The sequence below is a fragment of the Sitophilus oryzae genome, unplaced genomic scaffold (assembly GCF_002938485.1).
Source record: "Sitophilus oryzae breed Bouriz unplaced genomic scaffold, Soryzae_2.0 scaffold_577_pilon_pilon, whole genome shotgun sequence".
Taxonomy (NCBI): domain Eukaryota; kingdom Metazoa; phylum Arthropoda; class Insecta; order Coleoptera; family Curculionidae; genus Sitophilus; species Sitophilus oryzae.
This window is the reverse complement of record NW_022147170.1, coordinates 903,701-919,012: the sequence shown is the minus strand read 5'-3', so window position 1 is coordinate 919,012 and position 15,312 is coordinate 903,701. Positions and strand designations below refer to the sequence as shown.

Here is a 15,312-nt window from a genome sequence, read left to right as displayed (position 1 = left end):
TTTTGCCATTTTTTTATTAATTCTGTTTATTCCAAAAAAGATTCGTTATAGACTTGAAACTAATGCAAATAAATTTACAGCTTATTATCTGGTATTAAGGCTTAATCTTATATATAATATTTTTATTTTCAAAAATAAAAATTTGGGGGAAGTTTCAATATGACAAATAAACTCTATCATAATTTTAAACATATTTTTTTAATAATCACAGAGTTTTTGACAATCTATGCTTATCTGACTTATCGAGATCGAGACAAATAAGAATTTATATCATTGGCAATATAAGATAAATTGTCACCAAACAGTATTTCTCTATGGTTTCCTTTTAAAGGCTTCAAATCAATACTTTGCTTGCAAACCTAAAAAAACAGATATTTTAGAAAATACACAAACAAAATGTTATTTTTTTTAAATTTACTATTTATGTATTATTACATATATGACGCTATCAACGGTAAAATACTAGCCAAAAATCATAATCATAAGGTGGTTTCTTAGATTAGGCTGTGATGAAAATTTACGAAAGAGTCATAATATGTGAAATATAATACCTCAAATTTTTGCAAAACGGTTAAAAATTTAAAAATATTTTACAACAAATGCTCATTTTTTTAATTCTAAATCTAAATATGAAGATTGTGGACCGACCAGTGTGGAAGAGCAAGTTGGAATTCGGCGACTCGATCGGCGCGACGCGCGACGACGAGAATGAGCGCTCGTCAGGGTTGCCACAAGAAACTTTTTGATTGTGCAGAACTTGACCATAAAAATGTGTAGCATTGTGTCCCTGACGAATAACTGTAAACTATACAATAAGACGAAAATTCACCAAATTTTAAAGCATGATTACGAGTCTCACTTCCACTCGTTTGTATACGCCAATATATTCATTTCCTATTATATTTCCTCTCATTTCAGCAAGGACTGGAGTGACGTCAAAATTGATGCCGCGAAACAACGATATTATGGACAAATTAGACCGGTTAATTCTGTTTAAAAATTCAAATCTCTTTGAAAAAGTGTTAAAGCTGTACTTCTGTGTATAATTTCGTTTTATTTGGAATAAATATTTAAATGTTAGGTATATCTTCATAAAAGTGTAAACTATTCATAACTGTTTAATCGGCCAAATTTGTCCATAGAAACTGCAGTCCTTGCTGATATGGAAGGAAGTGAAAAAGGAATTGAATAATATTCACGTATGCAAACGAGTGGAAGTCAGACCACAGATTAGGTATTCTATAAGTATACAGATAAAAATTTTGTTTAAGCAGAACCAAGTTTATGTATTAGATTTGTTCGGGCTCTTGTTAACCGATTCTGAACCGTTCTAGAATTCTGCAGCCCATGCGCAAATGAAATAATTGCTTTATATTTTCATCTGCGCATGCGTATCACAGTTTTAGGAGGATTCAGAATCGGCAATAAGAAAAACCCGAAGTAAACTGTTATTGAAGGGATTGAGCAATCCTGTATATTTACCGTTTTTTGGCTCTTTTCTATTGGTCCTTGACTCATGACCCAGTTCATACTCTGACATTTTACTGAGTTCAAAATTACATTTCAGTACATTTGCGGCCTCTTTTGATGTACTAACTTATATAACTTAAAAGCAAAAAAATCGGCTTTTGTGAGCTGATTTACTGTTCTGGTAATATTTTTTTATACGAATTATGTAAATTCTCAAAATGCGTAGCTCAGGCGATTGTGGTGTAGCGGGGAAATCATTGAAGCAAATATGAAGCAAAGTACACAATTGTGTAGCTTGTGGCGACCCTGGCGCTCGTCTCTATGTTGTTGCTATCAGAGCTCGGCGGTGTGGACGGAAAGGCGAAGTCCGATGACGAGCGCTCGGAAATCGCCGACTGCCGCATGTATAAACCGCGGCATAATGCGAGCATTCGCTAGTCAATGCCAGAAAATAATCGGCGAATCGAACAGTTCGCTATCAACAACGGTGCACCACTCGACTGTCGGGTTTTTAGCGCGAATCTCGTTGATTGTAATATTACAAGTCAGTATATTGTTCGGCGAACGTCCGTATTAACAATCATATATCTCTAGGCGATACAGTGTGAATATATACTAATATATTGTCAAGACTTAAATATAGGCCAACTTGGGTTTACATCAGATTGGGAAAAATCATGTAAAATATAATTCTAGTAAACCAATTTGATGTAGATTCAAGGGAATCGTTCGCGTATACGTCGACCTGAATATGTTCTTATAATAAACATTATTAATTAAACAATTAAAATCAGGTCGATGTAAGCGTGATGTTTCAGGGCTAGCTCGTACTAAATATCGGTGCTGGAAATATACAAAGGAGATTTTTGAGCACGTACCCGCCGATAATTGGGACGAGCGGAAAAATATAAAATGGTGTGCTGAGGACAGGGGTAGTTAGTTAGTCCATCGATGTGAGTCGTATTATACAGTCAGTAATTCGCGTTATCAGTCCGTTAGCAGAAGACAGCGCAGACTGAAGATGTTCCTGTAAGTACTTAGTTAACTAAACCATTAAGTCTTGGCATTCCCCAAAATTGTATTATACTGTGAACTTTATATTAAATAAATGAATATTTTATTCAATGGTTGTTTTGATTGAGAGAGAGAACCTGGTATAGCGACCCTAGCAAACAACCCCCAGCTAGGTCGCGACAATATACACGAAACTGCTTAAAAACATATGGACGCAAAAAAGTTACTCGCCCGGTCTCAATTTTTGTCTTCCGCCGGCAAAATGACTAAAAACTATTAATGTCAATCTAATCTACCTGTTGCAAGTCGTAATCATTTGAGAAATATGGGGTGCTCTCACTAGTTGACCTGAACAGCGTAACATCTCCCTTGAACATGTTTGACGTTTCGTAGTAGTATCCTGCTAGTACTCTTCGAAACAGGCTAAAAATTGTAAAGCATTGTCACTAATATAACTTATTGAATAAAAAGAAGACAATTTTTTTATTATATATTTTATTTATTTTACCCATTAATATAAAGAGCTGTTTCTCTATCGTGGCCATATTTGCTTAAGATGTTGTTTCTTATTTGCTCTATTTTTTCCTGGTGAGACATTGACGAATCGAAAATTGTGGTGAGCTAAAAATTTACAACACAATATAAATGTATATTTTCAAACAGATGTGGTGAAACCAGGAAGTAATATGTTCTATACACGTGGTGTGATTTTTTTTCCAATAAAAACGTTAAAACTAGTTAACTGGGTTTAAAAAAAGTTTGCTTTTTGGCTTACAAGTGAAAATTAAATTATACTGTGTGATATAGAAACTGAAATACCCAGTACATGGTAAGCTATACTTCTCATGTTTTGTCGGTTGATAGCTTGCATAAAGTGTAGAAGAATGTAGAATCAGTGGAAGGGGGGTTAATCACCGAGACCTTAAAGATCTATTGTTTCCCTTTTTCTCGAGTTATAACTGATCACACAGTGTATATATCGTATGATCGAAAAAAACTGCGTTAGCGATGGCTATGAAATGGAGATCTCTGTCATTTTATATGTAAATTTATATGGGAAATGTCATCGATCGTCATTTCCCAGCCAACTGGACGCCGACCTACCACGAAGATTTAAAGAATGTCAAAACTTACTTGGAGATGCAACTCACTACTGCATTGTTAATATATTAAAATTTACTGGGTGTTGCAATCTCTATGTCACACAGTATACATATATTACAAGCCCATCCCTGGAGAAAAATAATAACCTTACCTCATCATCCCTTTCCTCAATATTCGGAATGAAATGTCTAAAAATCTTTGCTTTTGACACTTGTTTGACATTTGAACTTTTATCCAAAATAAAATTCAACATTATTTTCATCAAAAACGGTGTCCCGTCAATCAAAAACATTCGCACGCGTTCACCTTGCTTCTCCAACTGCACACCAACGTCAAATCCTAAAATACCTCCAAAGGAGTATCCGCATAGAATATAAGGCCCTTCAGGTTGTATCCTTCTGATTTCTTCTACAAATTTTGTTGTTAAAACTTCCATATCCTCACTATCTCTGTCATCTAACGATTGAAGTCCGTATACGTTCGCTTTCAATTCTTCAGCCAATGGTATCAAAGCCTTAATATGTCCTTCAAGCGGATGAAAGAGAAATATTTTGGTTGTATATGAAGGATCATTAATAATAGGGATGACTGATTCCTTTGCTATTTTTAATTTGACTTCAGTAGATTTGAATCCGTTTGTACATGAATTTGGATTATCAATACTGCAACTTTGCGATAGTTCTTGCAGTTTGGTAAATGTTAAGTCTTTTAATTGTTCTGCTTCCATGTCAATATTAAACGTTCTGTACATGACTTGTTTTATTTCGGCAGCCATTAAGGAATCCATTCCAAGTTGTGGCAGTTGTTGGTTTTTATCAAATGCATCTAAAAAGTAACAAAATAAAACTAGATTTATACCGTGCGGTGCATCGGAACACGCGATATAGGAAATCCATTGAAAATTTTAAAATGTTAAATAGTAGGTATCTCTGCAGATAATTTTATGCAAAAGTTGTATTAGACATTTTTGGAGAGGCGTTAAAGTTATATTTTCGTCTAGAATTTAGTTTCGTTCGGAATCAGCATTTAAATGTTATTTGCAAAAAAATACTTTTCCAAACCAATTAATAATATTGATGATACTTGGCTCTTCAAAGTTATTTGAACTTAGCTCTGGATTGGTTTACGGAGAACAAGATGCTTTTTAATACTGGAAAGTGTTGTGTTGTTTCTTTTTCCCAGTTATTGAAGACTACCACATTGGAAATTGTAAGGTTGTGATGTGTAAGGAAGTTAAAGACCTGGAAGTGGTTTTTCAGGATAATTTTAAATTAACAATCATTACAACTATCTGATTAACAAAGCATATTCTTGGTTTTGTTATGCGTAATAGTAAAGATTTCGATATACAATCAACTACAAGACTTTATACCTCTCTTGTAAGACCGCATCTTGAATATACGTCAAACAGCTAGTCTCCCAATTGTTACACTCATGCACAATAACGAGATTGAGGCGGTTTAAAAACGTTTCCTTCATTATATTTACATTAAGAGAAACAAAATGTATCTAATAATGATGTTAGGAAGGCCGTATTCTAAAATTTTAGTATTTTGAACGTAGATTTTTTCAAGTAACATTTAAATGCATATTCCAAACAAAACAAAATTCTAGACGAAAGTACAACTTTAACGCCTCTTCAAAAAATCATCAAGACGATTTGAAAAAATAATTCAAAAAGTATTTCAGTCGGGTAAAAAATAGTATGGGGCTTACTATTGTAAAACCTTATATTCAGGACTGAAATTAAGTATGTAAAGGTATGTTATATGGTTCAGTGTAAAATAAATGTAAAAGTAAAGTTTTACCCATGTTTTTAATGCCTATGATGTGAGCAACTGTGTCCACCAAACTTTTCTTAATAGTACAACTTGTTTTGTTCTTCTCTGCCACACAATATGTTGATACGATTATACAAGACTGAAGCATAAATGATTCCAAAGCATTCAAGCAGGAGTATATATTTTGAGGAACAAGGTGATGCATTTCGACAGGCTGAAATAAAATAAATGTCATATTTATCCCAAAAATATAAACTCTTATAAAAATGAAGTCCAATTTCCATTTTCCTTCAATTTAGAATATAAACAACTAAGTTTACAATGACAAATAATATAATTATTTCAAACATTTAGTATAATTGTAGATACAGTAGTAATACAGTAGTAACAGTAAGAGAGATACAGTAGTAACAGAGTAGATCCCCTCACCTTGGAAGAATTGAATGATGCTTTGGAGAGATGCAAAAATAGAAAAGCAACAGGCTGAGATAGTCTAAATATTGAACTTTACAAGTGTGGTGGGCTTCTCCTTAAACACCGTTTACTACACTTGTACTACACTTGCTAGCGCTATGCAAAAACATCGTCTAAATGGCAAATTAGTATCGTTCAACCTATCTTTAAAAAAGGAAACAGACAAATTTGCAGTAATTAGGGAGGTATCAGTCTCCTCCAATTCAGAATATAAAATCTACGCAAAGATGATCTGTAAACGAGTAGGTACAAATAATATCAGAAAATATATTACTCGAAGAACAAAGTGGATTTCGAAAAAGTCGCTATTGATAACGTTTTCTCATTAAAGCAACTAATAGAAAAAATACAAGAATTTAACCAACAAACCCACTTAGCTTTTATAGACCTAGAAAAAGCCTTTGATTATGTAAATAGGGACAAGTTATGTAAAATAATGATAAAGAAAGGATTCCCCCATGCACTTAATTTATGTATTAAAGAGCTATTATCACAGAACTTATATTAAGATTGTAAAAGGGGATAATTCAATAGAAGTTAATAGAGGTACAAGACAAGGATGTCCTCTTTCCCCTACACTTTTTCATATATATGTGGACCAGGTTATAAGAGAATGGAAAGAAATAGCACCAAGAGGTATCCCAATAGACCGACAATATTTTCTGAATATACTACTGTTTGCAGACGACCAAGTGATACGATCACCAGACGAGGATACCTTACAAAGGCAGGTTCATCTCCTAGACAAGTTAATAACAAAATATGATGGAAAAATATCTACAGAAAAAACAAAAGTGATGGCACACTGGGGCATAGACGGAATCTGCACCTAAATAGTTTTAAGAAATAAACCACTACAGCAAAAATCGCAGTCAGCTTCTGCTGCCACATAACCTATAATAGAGATAATGACTACATGAAAAAAAAATCCAGTCAGTGTGTGGAACTATCGCAAAAACTTTTAAAAACAAAGCACGACTAGAAACGCATGTAAGACTATATAATACATTAGCGGTACCGATAGTATTATACGAAAGTGAAGCCTGGACTACCACTAAAGTTAAAGAAGAAGAAGAAGAAAGAAGAACGTTAAGAACAAGAGTTAAAGAAGAAGTTATGACACAATAAGAAATTAACTAAAAATACAACCATTAGAAGAAAAAGTGAGAGTATGTAAAAACAAATGGAAGGAATATGTAGAAAGAATGTTAGACGAGAGAATTCCACAAAAATGCTACGATTTCAACATCCAGGAAGGCAAAGTATTGGACGACCAAGACTAAGATGGTGAAGCGGAACAGGTTTTTAAACCTAAACCGAAAAAAGATACGACGACGACGAGAAACAGGAAAGAGCCATCTTATCCGAAAGTTTGGTTTGGGGAATCCATCAACGAACGGTCTAAGACTCAAAAAAATTCTCAGAACTTACGACCGAAAAAAATAAAAAAAATTTCTTGACTTAAGTAAGAACAACCTTTGGATTGTCGCGGGGTTTCTAACAGCCTGCTATACGAACACCTCAGTAGATTGAAGCTAAGAAACAACGGCGAATGCAGATTCTGTGGCGAAAATAGGGAAACACCAGAACACCACATTACTGAGTGCGCCGAGACGACAACCATTCGTGCCATAAATTTTGCTACGACTGATATCGCAGATGGAAAACTAGCCACTGTGAAGCCGTCTCAGATACTGGCTTTTGTCAAAATCCTAAGACTGTCTGATGTTATAACTCAAGAAAGGGGGACACACAATAGATCTGTAAGGTCGCGGTGATTAACTCCCCTCCCAAATATTCTACATTCTACATGTCATAACCTAAAATTAGTACCTTAGTTTTCATAGCCTCGAACACAAAACCAACATCTGCTACAGGCCCATACTGTATAGCCAGTGCATGTAAATTATCTTCTTTTCTCTTTTCACACAACCTTTCTAATGCAGAATTAGACATTCCATAGTTACTTTGTCCCGGATTACCCTTTCCACTGGTCATGGTGCTAAAGACTACAAAGTAGTCGAGGTCTTTACATAATTTTCTGTAAAATTAAAGCATATAAAAGTAAACGGATTTACTTTATAACAACTGCTTTATTGATCACCTTGTAACTATATCCATATTTGAGCCAGAATATAGTTTAGGTTTGAAGACGTTTTTGTATTTGTCAGCTGTTTGATTTCTGAATAAAGCATCATCAAGGACCAGGGCCATGTTAAATATACCTGAAGTGTGAGAAAAAATCAAAATATACAGGATGTCCCAATATTCCGTCGGTATGAAACTGTTTTTAGAATCAAAATGAATTAATTGAACACAGTTTATTTTTATTTAGTATATAAAAGTAACCTTATATAACTTTTATACAGGGTGGTCCGAACTGTATTCCGGAAACTTCGGCAGCATATTCTGCAGATAAAAATAAGTAAAAAAGTTCGTATAAATGTATGTCCTAAATTGCTTAGTTTCGATACAGGGTGTAGAATTTTCATTTTTATTCCGATTTTTTCCAAATAATTTCAGAACTAACGTCAATATTTAGATGAAAATTGGTATCTGGGAGTTTCTTGACATGAGAAATTTGATTTTTATGTCAATATGACTCCTATTTGTAGGGAGCGCCACCTACATGTGTTTTAACAGTTTTGAAGAGTAATCTGTTTTCGTCTGTACCTGTATAAATCTACTGGCTAAAAAAAATATGTATTTCCGTGATTTTTACTTCAAAAATGTCTCTTGTTAAAAATCGCTACGAGCAACCGTTCTCAAGATATTTAGAATTGAAATAGTCAATCTATGTCATTATTGACAAAAAATAAACACGTTGCGCGTTGAGTAGATAGTTATTTGACTGAAATAATAAATTTGGGAAATTTTTATTTTTTTCAATTAATCATAAATTTATCTGCGAAAAAAACGATGATAAAACAGTTTCTGTTGAACTTTTGGCACAAAAATAATTTCAAATTTATGATTTCAGTTTAATACTATTTAGTCAACATGTTTAATTGTATGTCGATGGTGACAGGCATTGATAATTTAGATTCCAAATATCTCGAGAACCATTGCTCGTAGCGATTTTTACCAAGAGATCTTTATTACGTAATAAACGGAACGAAACGAATACAGTTCAGACCACCCTGTATATAAAGCAGCTTCGTTTGTCCGTTAGAGTGCTTCATCGAGTGAAAGCTATCCTCATCTTTAGATAAATGCTAGCAAAAATATTGAAATCAATGAAGAATGATTTCTTTTTTTTTTTTTGTTAAATACAGTAAAATACACTGTCCGGCTCAAAAAAACGGGCACCTTAAAATTTTTATGTATTTTAAAATGTAATATATTTTGTTCTAGTTGGCCGATTTTGATGATTTTTAAGCAATATGTAGCTAAGTTTAGACTTTTTTCTAAATTAAAAATGAAAATTTCCATTTGTCAATTATACGAGGGAAAAAATGTTGATATTTTGGAGAAAGTTTGAAACACCCTGTAGGATATGTTAAGATAGCAAGTCATTTAAAAATAATTTTATCATCTAAGTACATCCTTTCTCAATAGTTTGTATTTTGGATAATCTCAATAGCTTTATTTTTGTGAAAGATATTCGCTTTTGAAGATTTGCTTTTGGTCTGATGATTGGTTGACTAACAGACCTAGAAAGTTGTGATCTTGAAGCAGGCCTTCTTGACATAATATTTGCTTCGTTCAATCTCCTTATTATAGTCCGTTCACGTACATGTACGTTCCTTGGCTGCAATTCATTATAAATTTAAAAAGATGACAAACGGTGGCGTCTTAGTGATAAACTTAAAATAAGCCGATCGTCTCAATTCGAAATTCCCATACGAAGGTTACTGGACGTCTGGCATATGAACTTATCTCGAGGGAGTGACTGCATTGTACTTGGTGCACACCTAAATATATTAACGACATGATTTTGATCTCTATCATCTTCAATTAACACAACTATAGCAGATAGAACTTCTAGACTTAAGACCATCTCTGCTACAGTAACTGCCCACCAGCCAACAGACAATAATAATATGATTTTTCAATACCAGTGACATTACATAAATCATGAACACTATTTCTTAGGTCTGTTGACTGGGATCAAAAGCAAAGGCATAGTTTTAAGGTAAACATTACGAAAAAATGTTAGTGTCTTCTTCAAAAGCGAATATCTCCAAAAACCATAAAACTATTGGGATGAACTTAAAAGTAAACTATCGAGAAAAGGTGCACTTAGATTATGAAATGATGATGAATGAACAACATTTTGTGTTCCCTCGTATAATTGACAGATGGCAACTTTGATTTTTAATTCAGAAAAATATATTACAAAGGCAAATAATTTAGCTACAAATTGCTCAAAAGATGAATTGGTCCACTGGAATATAATATATTAAACATCAAAATACATCAAAACTATATGGTTGTCGTTTTTCATGCCAATGAGTAGATCTTTCTAGTATTTATTACATTTTTATCTCTTGCGAAAAACACCAGCTTGCATACTTTTTGTGTTAAATCAAGGGCTCAGATCAAGTGGATAATAATATTCTAGTTGGTTACAAATGATTTCAGTCAGTATCGCAAATGATTTTTGACACTAAACTTCATAAATTTAAAGTAATGATCATTTCAGTTTATTGGAATATATTGCCCTTTAGCAGACACTGCAGACAGTAAATTTTATCCAATTAACTTGGATTCCAAAATCACGTACTAGTTCTACATTTCCACGGAATACTAGGACAACATTGTAGATTATCTTTTAATACTGTTTTTCTTTAATTAACTTTTATCTATTAAAGAAAAATTTTATTTCTTTTCTCAATTGAGTATCACTCTAACATAATTTAACCCAAAATGTTTTATAAGGTAGTGACAAACTAATTTTTTTTGTATTTACTGCTTATACGCCTATAAATTGTTTTAGTCTCAGGATGTTATATGTAAAAATGTGAAAAAGTAGCGTAATTTGTTCTATATGTATATTAATTAAACTGCATAAACCAACTAAAATTACCTTTAACAGTTCCAAAGCTTTTAGCATACTTTACTAAAGCTTCAGCCCCATCTAACGTTGACGTATCGTCTTTGCTAATTTTAATAACAAGTTCTTTATTGAACGACCATCTTCTTAAGCAGTACGACTGGTATCCCGTTGTAGTACTTCGCCTTGAATTCAAAATTATCTTTTTTGCACCTCTATCTATGAGGAATTGGGTGAGTTCAAGACCAAAGCCTCCTAGACCACCAACAAGAATATATGTTGAGTCTGATGAGAAATATAGCCTAGGAGATGCAGTTATAAACTTCTCTGGTGAGCGTATTGTCTCCTTGTTTTCGTCTCTGATTTTTATTAGTATTTTGCCTTTGTGTTCTCCACTTAACATTAATCTAAATGCCTCTTCTATTTTGTCATCTGTAAATATCTCTCTTGGTAGAGGGCGAACATTACCTTTTAGAAGTCCTGGAAAAATAGTTATATATTATTTATGTATGTACTGTTAAAATATATACCTACAAATTTGTTTGGAACCCTCTTTTTTTTTAATAATATACAGTATGTCCCCGGATTGTCTGTACAAGAGAAAAAACTTTTTTATTATTGAAATTTTGAGAAAAATGCATTTTTCATAAAAAAATATTGCTTGTCCTAAAATGGTTAAAACCGTTTTTACTTTTCCAAATTTCCATACCGTTTTAGAGGAAATTAAAAAAAACATGAAAATGTTGTTGAATTTTTTCCTAAAAATGAAGTTTTTAAATTAAAACACGTTTCTATGGTAATGGTAATAGAATTTCGTTTTCATTCTTTGATAGATTATTATTGACAGAATTTTAATTAACGTCATATTTTTTGCTGTTTTAAAATGTGCGCTCTCGGCTCCGTTTAAACTAAAAACTTATTTTTCGACGAATGAAGTGATCCACTTGTGCGCGCACAGCAGAGTTGTGTTGGTGAAAATAATGGACGACCAAGAAATAGTCGCGACTGCATTCATTGTTATGCACAGCTTAATTATTAAAAAGAAGAAAAATCGAAAACATCATCGCTGGTGGCAAACCCACATTTTTAGAAGTCGATATAATTTATTAAACAACTTAGTGTCTGAGGAGGGCTATGTTAAATATTAATTTTATTTACAAGGTCTTGCCATGCGTAATTTTTTGGATTTTGAATAATACAAAGAATGTTTAACATCCTTTTAATATCGGCAACTTTTCATATTCTTCAATTAATAATAACGAAGATTCATTGGTCCACTCCATAATTTTAATAAAGAAAACAAAAAAAAATCGCAGACGCACGCAAGTGTGCAGACAAAACAAATTGCCGGTGCAATCTGAGCGTTCGCGAACACATAAAATCCCTTTGAGCACGGACCAAAAGCCGACAGCAGACGGCTCACGTTCGCGGCTGCTCGCGCACAGACAGATTCAGAGTGAGCGTGCGCGCACAGTCGTTTACACTTGAGCATTCGCGAAGGATCAGTGCGTGCGTGCTCAAGTCTAAACGCACCATTAGAGGCCAGTATTACACTATCAAATTTCTTTGTCAAAGATCTTTTATAAAAGATATTTGATGAAAAATTTGACAGTGTTAATATACAACATTTTATAAAATCACAGATATTACACTGTCAAATTCTTTGATAAAGAAATTTAGCAGTGTAATACTGGCCAGAATTACGCACAAGAATTTATTTAGAAAGAAGTACAGAATTTATTTAGTTCAGTGCTACGGAAAGAGTGATGATAGTTATCGGAAAATTTGATACTTGAACAGCAAAAAATATGGCGTTAATATAATATGGCGAGAAACGACTTTTGATTTTTAGGAAAAAATTCAACCATAATTTCATGTTTTTTTTCAAATTTTCTCTAACACGCCTTGGAAATTTGGAAGTTTGAACGGGATTAACCATTTTAGCACAAGCAATTTTTTTATGGAGAATGCATTTTTCTCAAAATGTCAGTAATAAAAAAGTGTTTCCTCTTGTAAAGACAATCCTGGGATAGACTGTAGTTATATTTGTGTCCAATAAAGTTTAAAAACAGAAGAATTATTATTTAATTATTCACTGCTATTTACCTTCTCTCAGACCTTTTGATACTCTTTCTTTCACTTTAGAATTTTCAAGGAACAAAGCATCCAAATGAACCCCATGGAAGGTGGTATTTTTCGCAAACAAGCTTGAACTGATAGGTGTACCTGACCACAGATCAACTTTGCCAATTTCCAGGAACCTTCCACCTTGTGCCACGCATCTAATCGATGCTTGGTATAAGTTTCCTGACAAGGAATTTAACACAATGTCTACTCCTCTTCCATTAGTACGTTTCATTATCATTTTCTCAAAAGAATCATTTCTTGAATGTCCTAGAAAGAAAAAAAAAAGTCTTGATCATTTTTATATAATCCAAGAAATTACAATACAGTCGAACTATTCTTTGGGTTACCTATAGACTGCAGGACATCGAGGAAAATGACCAAGGCTTGAGGTTACATACATCAGAAAAATGACGAACAGTAGATGGAAAACTTTAAACACCAAGACAGCCAGGAAAACTTGGCCTAAATATGACTTTAGGAAATCGGGAGAGCTCATAATTAAGTGGCGTATTGATATCGCCAGACTAACAGTTCTATACCGGGTGCGTCTCAAAAGTGACTCACCCCCATAACTTTTTTATTTTTTTCAGATAAAAAAACGAGATTTGGTATGTCAGTATATGACATAAATTAGGATTGATTAAGGTATTCAATTGTTTTCGGTCACTTCTTGTTTCACCGGAAATGACCACAACTTTTGATTTTTAAATGGCACCCTGGGTATGTTTTTACTTTATTCGATAGAAAATGACATTCTGAATAGAATGACATATTATATATCAACTTTTGTGTGAAAAACACTAATTTTTAATCAAAGAGCCTTGGAAAAATAGATTTGATCGTCTAATGTTTTTTGTGTCTTGGCCGGTTAATAGATACCTAAATCGTAATTTTAATCAAATCCCATTTTTTTCAAATGGAACGAGTGTGGCTCATTAGCAGATTTGGAAAAAGCATTTTTTACGAATAATTTGGTGCCACATACTGGGTATTACGAGTCAAATTGTCGTTATGAATCGCATGTTGCAATTTCAAATAAACCATATTCGAAAATGTAAAAAGTTGGGTTGGGTCCTATTTAAAAATCAAAAGTTGTAGTCATTTCCGGTGAAACAATTAAATCATAAATAGATTATTGCGGAAAACAAAATATGTATATTAGTAAAACTGCATTCTTACCTATATTTTCAGGATTTAGCCTCGGAAACAGCTCGAGTAAAAATTTTCTTTTTTCTTCCGATCCTACTGTAGTGTAAACTTCACAGTTCATACTCAAAGCAAGAGTTATTGCTGCTATGCCTACTCCACCTGCACCGGCATGGATCAGTATGGATTCTCCTTCATCCAGTCTGCCTCTTTCAAATAGAGCATAATAACACTAAAATATGTAATTAATATATTTATTATAGAGATAAATATAAAGCATCATCAAATCAAGTCAAATTAGCAGCAAAATTATCTTATAATAAGTACCTAAATAGAATTTTTATACATCTTTCGATCAAGAAGTTTTAGTCGTAAAGACGCGTATGTTTAATAAACTAAAATGCTAGTCTGATTAGATAGTTTTATAAAGGTAAGTCATAAAAAATACATTTTTACAAATATCTAGTTAATGTCACAGTTAAAAACATTTCAACACTTTAATTATTATTTGAAATAGCACATATTTCTAAGTAAAAAATATTTCTACAGTAATCAAAAAAGAAATAAAACGACATCGATATTTTTTTAATAGGAACTTTAACTTATTACAGCGCTTTCAGAGGGAGCGGAGCGTGTTTGTTCAAGATAGCCTGTTCATCCACGTGTTTTTTCAATATAGCTGTCAGGCAAAATCATAGGGCAAAATCATCCGGACAGAGCATACGCGACCCATGTGAAATTGTTCATAGAAACTCGTGGTACTTGCTCGAAGTCGCGGATGCTCGGCTCCATCTGAACGCGCTATTATTGGAGGTTTTTAAGAGCGTTTTACACATTTACCAAATTTCGATTATTCTATATACCACTACTATAACCGTTTTAGATATATGCCAAATAAAGAATCATTTTAACATTTCATATTTGTTGCTTGTCGGGAAAAAAACATCGAAATTATTAATATCGAACGTTAAACAACCTTAGTTTTTTATCTGAAAGAATCTGCACCGTTTGAAGTCTTGCAGTAACTCTTTTGTCGAATATTGATCTACCGTTACACTAGTAACTAATAATTTCAATATTGTGTTATTTCATCTGCAAAAAAACTAAGCAAGAACTACATTATGCAAAAATGTTAAACTCAATGTTGTGTTGAATAACGTTCAAGAAAATCTTAATAACCAGACTACCAGATCTCACAAA

At 33.1% G+C, this 15,312-nt stretch overlaps 1 protein-coding gene across 1 annotated transcript in view; it reads right to left on the bottom strand.

Annotated features, from left to right (window-relative positions):
• Positions 1–100: 100 nt before the first annotated feature.
• The window catches only part of LOC115887569 (fatty acid synthase-like), a 36,843-nt gene continuing 21,631 nt past the window's right edge, over positions 101–15,312 (bottom strand). Inside the window, exons 12-21 of the mRNA XM_030907025.1 lie at positions 14,146–14,344; positions 12,946–13,233; positions 10,873–11,319; positions 7,948–8,068; positions 7,677–7,884; positions 5,397–5,583; positions 3,740–4,413; positions 2,993–3,105; positions 2,781–2,907; positions 101–359 (exon numbers count right to left, since the gene is read on the bottom strand). Coding sequence (XP_030762885.1) covers positions 240–359; positions 2,781–2,907; positions 2,993–3,105; positions 3,740–4,413; positions 5,397–5,583; positions 7,677–7,884; positions 7,948–8,068; positions 10,873–11,319; positions 12,946–13,233; positions 14,146–14,344 — 2,484 coding nt within the window. The 3' untranslated portion in view covers positions 101–239. The remainder of the gene's footprint in view (positions 360–2,780; positions 2,908–2,992; positions 3,106–3,739; positions 4,414–5,396; positions 5,584–7,676; positions 7,885–7,947; positions 8,069–10,872; positions 11,320–12,945; positions 13,234–14,145; positions 14,345–15,312) is intronic.